This window comes from Myotis brandtii, unplaced genomic scaffold (genome assembly GCF_000412655.1).
Source record: "Myotis brandtii unplaced genomic scaffold, ASM41265v1 scaffold133, whole genome shotgun sequence".
In the NCBI taxonomy this organism is placed as follows: domain Eukaryota; kingdom Metazoa; phylum Chordata; class Mammalia; order Chiroptera; family Vespertilionidae; genus Myotis; species Myotis brandtii.
This window is the reverse complement of record NW_005354718.1, coordinates 2,756,272-2,764,042: the sequence shown is the minus strand read 5'-3', so window position 1 is coordinate 2,764,042 and position 7,771 is coordinate 2,756,272. Positions and strand designations below refer to the sequence as shown.

At 57.0% G+C, this 7,771-nt stretch overlaps 1 protein-coding gene across 4 annotated transcripts in view; it reads right to left on the bottom strand.

Moving 5' to 3' along the window:
- Positions 1 to 241: 241 nt before the first annotated feature.
- MAPKBP1 (mitogen-activated protein kinase binding protein 1) overlaps positions 242 to 7,771 on the bottom strand; it is a 57,227-nt gene continuing 49,697 nt past the window's right edge. For 3 of the 4 annotated variants that reach the window (XM_005860277.2, XM_014534822.1, XM_005860280.2), the window contains 9 exons: positions 6,718 to 6,945; positions 6,144 to 6,310; positions 5,762 to 5,907; positions 5,445 to 5,642; positions 5,194 to 5,278; positions 4,656 to 4,939; positions 3,783 to 4,385; positions 3,280 to 3,365; positions 242 to 2,690 (listed from right to left, as the gene is read on the bottom strand). In XM_005860277.2, coding sequence (XP_005860339.1) covers positions 2,463 to 2,690; positions 3,280 to 3,365; positions 3,783 to 4,385; positions 4,656 to 4,939; positions 5,194 to 5,278; positions 5,445 to 5,642; positions 5,762 to 5,907; positions 6,144 to 6,310; positions 6,718 to 6,945 — 2,025 coding nt within the window. In that variant the 3' untranslated portion in view covers positions 242 to 2,462. Of the gene's footprint in view, positions 2,691 to 3,279; positions 3,366 to 3,627; positions 4,386 to 4,655; positions 4,940 to 5,193; positions 5,279 to 5,444; positions 5,643 to 5,761; positions 5,908 to 6,143; positions 6,311 to 6,717; positions 6,946 to 7,771 lie in introns of those variants that run through there. The other variant, XM_014534823.1, reaches the window with a different exon arrangement.

The following is a 7,771-nucleotide window of genomic DNA, read 5'->3' as shown; positions in this document are numbered from 1 at the left end:
CCCTCCTGAAGGCCCCGCCCCCGAGGCCCCGCCCTCCCCTCCTGAAGACTCCACCTCCCCGAGGCCCACGCCAGGGCTCTGGCTCCCCGCACTCCCACGACTTCGTAGGGTCCCCACAGATGAAGCCGCTGCCTGGATCGAGCTCCCCTTCTCCCCGCCCCAGCGCACCGCCCGATTCCACTATCCATGCAGCGAGCAAGAAGCGCCTTCTGTTGCCTGCCCCACTTGCTGGCGTCGGAAAGTTAGCAAATGATTGTTTATTGACCAGTTCATACATCAATACAAACTGACGTTAAAAACAGCCCCTGCCCATAAGACCTGGGGAGGGGGAAAGCGCCAGGGCCTGGACAAAGTATAAAAGTTATAAATAAGGGGCTTTCAAAACTGGGGCAGGGCAAATCTGAACAAGAACGGCAACTGCCGGTGGCCTCAGACATGCAGAAGGGGACGGGCGCCGGCCCGGCCACAGATTCCCCACCTTCCCGCCCCCCAAAAAGCTGGGCTAGGAGTAGGTAAGGGCGGCCACCTTCTCACCAACATTAGCTGGAGTATTGCTTCCTCCTTGTGAGGGACAGGCTGGCTAAGGATTACTAAGAACCCAGCCAGCCCACGGCCCAGCCTGAGCCCTATTCGGGATGGGCTGTGGCCGGTATGCCAGCGGGGGCTGGGGTACAGGTGGAAGTGTTTCTAACCTGACTAGCATAGCTGCAGCCCCACCAGGGGGTCCACCCTCAGCTGTGAGAGTTCTTGGGCCCAGGGTTTCTCTGTAGATTGGCCATAGCGGTGGTGGTAGTAGAGAACAGTAGGGGTGAAATAGGCTTCATCTGTTCAGGTGCACTCAGGCTGACCCAAATAGAGCTGGGCCCCCTTCAGAATCCAATTCTTTCTCAGCCTCTGCCTATAGAGTCAGCAGGGCCCAAAGGCCTGTCCATAGGAGGGAGAATGGGCTTTTGTGGCCTGGAACTACATACAGTAAAGCTGCCCTGCCTTACCTGAGGCAGGGGAAGCAGTAGGGCCGAGACACATTCTTCACCCCAACACGTCAGTAACTGCTCCACTACTTGGTCCTACTCTCCCTGCCCACTGTGCCCTGTCTCCTTCCCCTCACCCTGAACTGCCCTTCCAATTCTCATCCATCCCCTCACCTCTACCACTTACCTGCCCCTCCTACCACCTTTCCAGTGTGTCTCTTGCCCCTGCTGCAGCCCCATGTGCCTCCCTCCTCTCAACCTCCAACATCCAGAGCACCGTGGGTGCCCAGCACTACCTTTGAGGAGGCTCCCTCTACCCAAACCGAGTATCCTTTGGGCCATCTCATATCATCTAGGCTGTGGACACCAAGAACCCAGAATTTGGGTTTAGTGTGTTCCACCCCTTTTCGTGCTTCTGATAGGCATTCCCCATGAGCCAGGGTGGTGAAGTCGGGTAGGACATGAGAGGAAACCAGGCACACATGAGTCAGTCAAGTACTCTAGCAATGAACATGCAACAGGTGTGTGTGTGTGTGTGTGTGTGTGTGTGTATTTCATCTGTGGCCAAGGTCTTTAGAGGGTGGGCCAGTGCCCTGTAAACCACGAGGGAAACTCCAACACAGGCTTCTAAATGAGCATCACTCAGGATGCAGGGAGATGGCCTCTGGGCTCCAGCAGCCTGCTGGGGACCAGAGTTGGAGGATAGGGAAGGACAAGGGGCCGAGGAAAGGAGCCAGAGCTTCATTTCTGCCTAGCAGAGGGCTTTACTGTCCTGCAGCAATGTCCCACCGCTGGCTCCACAAGTTCTGGCCAAGACAGAAAGGGGGCATAGGGAAAAAGACAATGCTAGGGCCCTCTTGGAGGGGGAATAGGAGTGGAATGTGGGGGCTTAGGCCTTGATACATTCTTGATGGCTGGGAATGCCCTGAAGGGCCAGAGGGCTCTGCCTTTCTGAACTGCCAGGAATTGGAGAAAAATGGATAAACCCTGCTCTGGCAGCCAGGGGAGTGCAGCTGGTGTGGGAGGGGAAGTGGAGGTAGAGGAGAGGCTCTGCTATTGGCTGAAGGGTATTGAATACCACATTACCTCTCACCTCTACCTACAAAATACCCTGTGTGTGTGCTCCACCCCAGGGAGCTGATCCCTGCAGTAATTTCAAATGGCTTCTAAGAAGAGAGAGGGCCAGCCCTTCCTAGATGGGGCAGGCCACCCTCCTACTCCTCACAGCACCAAGATGACAAAGACCCAAGACCTAACCCCTGCGTGAGCTACCGGAGGAGTTGTGGAGGCAGGAGTTCCAAGGAAGTGAGGCAACAGTCAGGGAAATAAATTAATAAATACAGGGGCCCCATGAGGAGCAGCTGGGAAAGCTGCTTCCCCTCTGAGCATTGATCATTGCTATCCACTCCAAGCATCCCCACAGGTTTTAGTGAGTGGAGAGGGGCTAGTTTGCAACAGGGGGAGCATTCACTTGGGACAGGCTTCTGGAGTTCAGAGTCTGCGTTCCATGCGACGCTCCACAGCTCGAAGCAGCAGCTCTGAGTATTGCTCTAGCAGGGCCTGTGTTTGCTCAGCTCCCACAGCCCCAGGGCTTCCACTGGGGCTGGGCAGCACTGTCCCCGCCAGGGCCTCTAGTTCCTGCCGCACTGAAGAGAAGGTGCGTCTGAGGAGCTGTGTGATGCGACTTTGCTCCACCGAGGGTGTCTTGCAGCTGGCCACCTGCAACAGGACCCCAGAAGTGTGTTGGAGGAACAGTGGAGGGATCTGTCAATGGATGTATGAAAAGGAGGGGCTCCACCTGGGTAGCCCACCCCAAGGAAGGGACTCCCTGCCCAGCTGTGTGACTGGGAATCCCACACTCCAAGATCAGCCGGTATGACCACAGGCTATGGGATGGAGGCAGACTGGAGTGGCCCCAGAAGAGGAGCACACCACATTATGGCACCATCTAAATTCTGTAACTCCTCTTTTAAGGCGAACAGTCCAGGGCAGCCAAATAGTTTTTAAATATGAGAAGGGATATTATTAATAATTACATTGGGACACGAGGCATAAACTGGGATGGTCCGAAGCAAACTAAGACACGAGGGCTCTCTACCCCACCTTCTGATCTGAGGAAGTCACTAGCTCTTAGTCAGAAATAATCAGTAGGTGTTTGGTTCAAGTGGCCTGACCTGGCCTCTAACCCCCTTGCCTCCTCCGCCCAGGATGTTCTTAATTGCTCCACCCCCACCAGTGGAAGAGCCTTAGCATTAGATTCTGGACACTGAGCTAGCACTCCTGACGTGGGTGGGTGCCCAACACGTACCAAGTGGTAGAGCTGGACGGCCTGGCGCACACTGCCCTGGAGCTCTGCCACAAGCTGCTCGCACTGCTCCAGGCTTACCACTGGTTCTGGAAGAGACAGATACAGCTCAGGCCCAGCAAACCTGCCCTTTCTGGCCTCCCCACCCATGGCTGCTCAGAGCAAGACAGGCTACCCCCAGCATCATACCCCCTCCGCTTGCCCTCAGTCTCTTCCTCTTGCCTCTTCCTTCCCAACACCCTCCCGACACACAGAAAACAAGGTCCAAAGGAAAGGGCCAGTCCCAGAGGCCAGAAGGCACTGAGGTCAAGTGGGTCAGAGAGGTCATGAAGGTTGGCAGGAGTGTCTCACCATCAGGGGTGTGACTTATGGACCGAGACAGGAGCAGACAGGACGAAAAACGCCAGAGGCTGGACGCACAGAAATGGAATGGAGCCAGAGAGCGGCCAACAGAGACGGGGGAGAGAGGATGGGGCAGGAGATGAAAGCTGGGGAGCTGTGCACACCTGCGGCCTGGCTTAGGGCTGCCCCTGGCCTGGTGCACTCCATGGGGTTGGGAGTCTTCTCAGGGGGTGGGGGCTGCAAGATCTCGGGGTCTTGGAGGAGGCTGCCGACCGGCAGGTGCTGGGCACAAGGGCTGTTGGACCCAGGCTGAACCTGGCACTCTGTCCTAGGCCGGGGAGGGGTACCCTCCCCTAAACAGGGCTGTCTCTCAGATGGACTGTGAGCCTTTCCTAGGCCCACTGGGGAGCCAGGCTGTTCTGCCTCACTAGGGGTCCGGCCCTTGGTAACAGGTGAGAAGGTGGCCAGGGTAGGACGATCAGGAAGTGGCTTTGGAATGTCCAGGACCAGGTGAGCCCGGCTGGGCAGGGCCAGCTGCCTGAGTGGTGGGACCCGGATGGGGGCAGGAGCTTGAGGTTCAGCCGCCAGGCCCAGGTTCTCCCCGACAGAGATGCTGCGGGAAATCTTGGCCATGGAACTGGTGGTGGGGTTCTGGTAGGAGTGGGGCCGAGACAGAGACAGCCGGTCATCAGCCTGCGACAGGGAACGTAGGCCCTCCTGGGCTTCCATCTCCCGTAGGAGTAATGGGCCTGGCAGAAGAGCCCCACCTACAGAGGAGACAGAAACATATGCAGGTCAGGTGGTAAGGAAGGTGTCTCAGATGCCAAGGCTCAAATACCTGCTGAGCCGTGCACACACCCACTAAAGCAGTGGTCACCAACCGGTGGTCCGCAAGGTCTGAAAGGTTGGCGACCGCTGCACTCAAGAACACCCAGTGGTAAGCAGAGTGGCACAGAGGGCGGCATCAGGCCCTCCTTCCTCTAGCAGCTCATGCTCCACTCTCCACACCCTGGCGCTGAGCCCACCAGGCCCCTCACCCTGTGGCGCCAGGCTCTGCATGGACGGGGCTTTCTGGAGTCCACCACAGGGGCTGGTTGTGGCCATGCTCTTGGAGATCCAGCTGCTGTCTGCATTGACACGGCGTCGTGGCAACAGCACAGGGGCTGCCTGCTGGGGACCAGGGTTTCTAGGGGAGGGCTCCACCTCTGGGGGTGCTCCTGGAGGATTAGCACCATTGCCTCTCAGCTGCTCACCAGAAGCCTGCGGCACCTGGACTGGCTTCAACGTCAGTGGCAGGCTTGAGGAAGATGGGGACGGTTCCCTGCAGGGAGGAAACATGGAAGAAGGACCGGAGGAGGAAGATGGGGAGACGCTCTCACAGCACTAGGGAGCTCGAGGAGAGGGCAGGCGGGCACAAAGCCAGCCAAGGCAGTTGTCCTAAAACTGGTGGGTAGGGGAAGCCTTAGAGAGAGGAGGGCTCCATGCTGCCCCAGGGGCAGGACTGGCCCTACTGGAAGCACTGGGAGGGCCGGAGAGCGAGCTCCTGTGGCAGAGTGAGAGCTGCTGTGGGAGTACCTGAGTGGGGGCGTCAGCACTTGCAAAAGGAATCGTGAAGAGATGCTCTGAGACTCTGTCCTCTCTGGTACCCGGACTGGGCCCCCTGCCAGGGTGACAGAAATCATGAACTGAAGCAAACCCTTGCCCCAGATTCTACCCCCTGGAGAAGGCAACCCCAGGGCATGGCCTGCCCTTGGACCTTCCCTCTCAGCCAGGCAGAGGGGAGCAGGGCTGACTGCAGAGGCCCTACACTGGCCCTGTGACCACACCTGGAGCAGCCCCATTGGCCAGAGTCTCAAAGTGCTGTTTTAGAAACTGCTCCTGGTCCGGGGTACGGGGGCTGCCTTCCTGCAGCTCATAGGGACCAGTGCCTCCCTCCTCTTCCTCCTCTTCCTCATCACCCTCAGCTGGCTCTTCAAGGTCTGAGGAAATGCCATCCACACTCAGGGGCTCCGTGCTTTCAGAGTCTAGAAGGGGAGGAGGGGAGAAAAGCACCACGCTGTACCCGTCTGCCACCAGAGCCTCCACGCCCACCTCAGCCCACTGACCGGCCTGGTCTGGGCCTCCCTCAAGGCTGCAGCCTCACCTTCATTGGGGTGCTCAGGGCTGGAAAGGCGGCTGCTGCTATAGTCCACAGAGCAGGCGCTGTCAGGGCTGTGCTTCTCTGAGCCCCTGTTGCCTGGGTACACTCGTCCCAGGGTCCCTCGAGCTGGGGCCTGCACCTGGAACTCACTGCCAGGAAGGCCAGCAGTGGGGGAGGCAGTGAGCAGGGGTAAGCAGCAGCCCCCCTAAACTTCTGCCTTCCTTCTCCCCCACCTGTGACAGGACTGAGGCTGAGGAAGTGGTGACATGGTAGGCAAGCCCCAAGGACCCTGGGGCCAGCCCTCTGCTCATTAAAGAACACTCAAAGGGAAGGAAAGACAGTGGGCTGCAGGTCCCCAGGGGTCTGGTGGTGGCAGAACCCTTGCCTGGTATCCAAGGTGGGGCTGTCACTTGGCTCCGGGTAGACAATACCATCTTCGATGGGTGTAGGCTCCAGATCTTGGGGAAAGACCCCTTCCTCTTGGGACAACAACCGGATAATGTGGGGGCAGGAACAGGGCTGGGAAGCGTGAGGCTGAGGGGACTTTTCATTCTGGAAACACACAAAGGGGTATGACTGGGGTTGCTGATATGACAGATGCTCTGGGAAGGAGGAGGGGTGGGCAAGGTTTTGGTGGGCGCCAACTCTGGGAAAAGCTGGGTACTCCAACTCAGGACAGACACCAGGAAGCCAGGCTGGGCTCCACCTCGTGTTCCTGAGCTTCTAGAACTATATTGGCACTCTGACTGCAGACCTCCAGCCACCACTTAGTATCATCAGCCTCCCAAGGAACCTTGCCCAAGTCCATCACACAGCCTGGCCAGCCCCACCCTGAATTTGCAGTTTGGGTTACCCATGCGCCACAGGGGCAAAGCGAGCATAACTGGACTAGTGCTCGACTCCAGCTGTTGGCTAAGGCTGCTTGGAGATCTCCAGGGAACTAGGAGAAACTGGCTCACCTGTAAGGTCTCAGGGGGCTGCTGACCATGCTTCCCAGAACCAGATGAGGTCATGGCCAGAGAGTCCCTGCTAGGACCCCTAGAGCTTGGAGCCAGTGTCTCCAGCTGCCGCAGGTCCAGCATGGAGCGAACACTCAGCTCCACGCCTGACTGAGCCCAGCGCCCCCTTCTTCTGGGTCCTTGGTTGGCTGCAGGAACTGGACCCAGGAACTCCACTGTCTCTTGTGCCTGGTGTGGGGCAAGAGTGTGAGAGGTGTAATGGTAACAAGCCAATCACACAAGAGTTTTAGCAAACATTCATGTATCACATACTGTGTGCCAGCCACTTTTCTTGTATTAGCTCATTCAAACCTCACAACCATCTAATGAATAGGTATTAGTAGGTACTAATATTCTCCCCATATTTACAGATGGGAAAACTGAAGCACACAGGCTTAAGTAACTTGCCCAATTCCCACAGACAGTAAGTGGCCTGCCTATAGGTTATAACTCAGGTATCTGTCTCCAGAGTTCATACTCTTAGCTTCACTCTATGTCAGGGGTCCTCAAACTTTTTAAACAGGGGGCCAGTTCACTGTCCCTCAGACCGTTGGAGGGCTGGACTATAGTTTAAAAAAAAACTATGAACAAATTCCTATGCACACTGCACACATCTTATTTTGAAGTAAAAAAACAAAACGGGAACAAATACAATATTTGTATTTGCATGTGGCCCGCGGGCCGTAGTTTGAGGACCCCTGCTCTATGTCCTGTCTTAGAGGACCTTCTGGTCTCAGTCTTCACCTGGTATTGTGGACACCTCAAAGCTAGGGGTCTCTAGAAGTCCCCTACTCTGAAAACAGCCCCAACAAGGACCCCAAGTCCACAGCACCAAGAACAAACCAACAGCCCAGCCCTGAGACACTTGGCCTGGTCACAGCGCACCAGGGACACCACACCCTCACCCCAGGGAACTGCTGCAGGACAATGAAAGGTGCTGGTGCTTGAAATCCTGACATGGACAAGTGAAGCTGAGCTGCCTTGGGGCTTGCTCTGAAAGCCTTCCTCCCCGCCC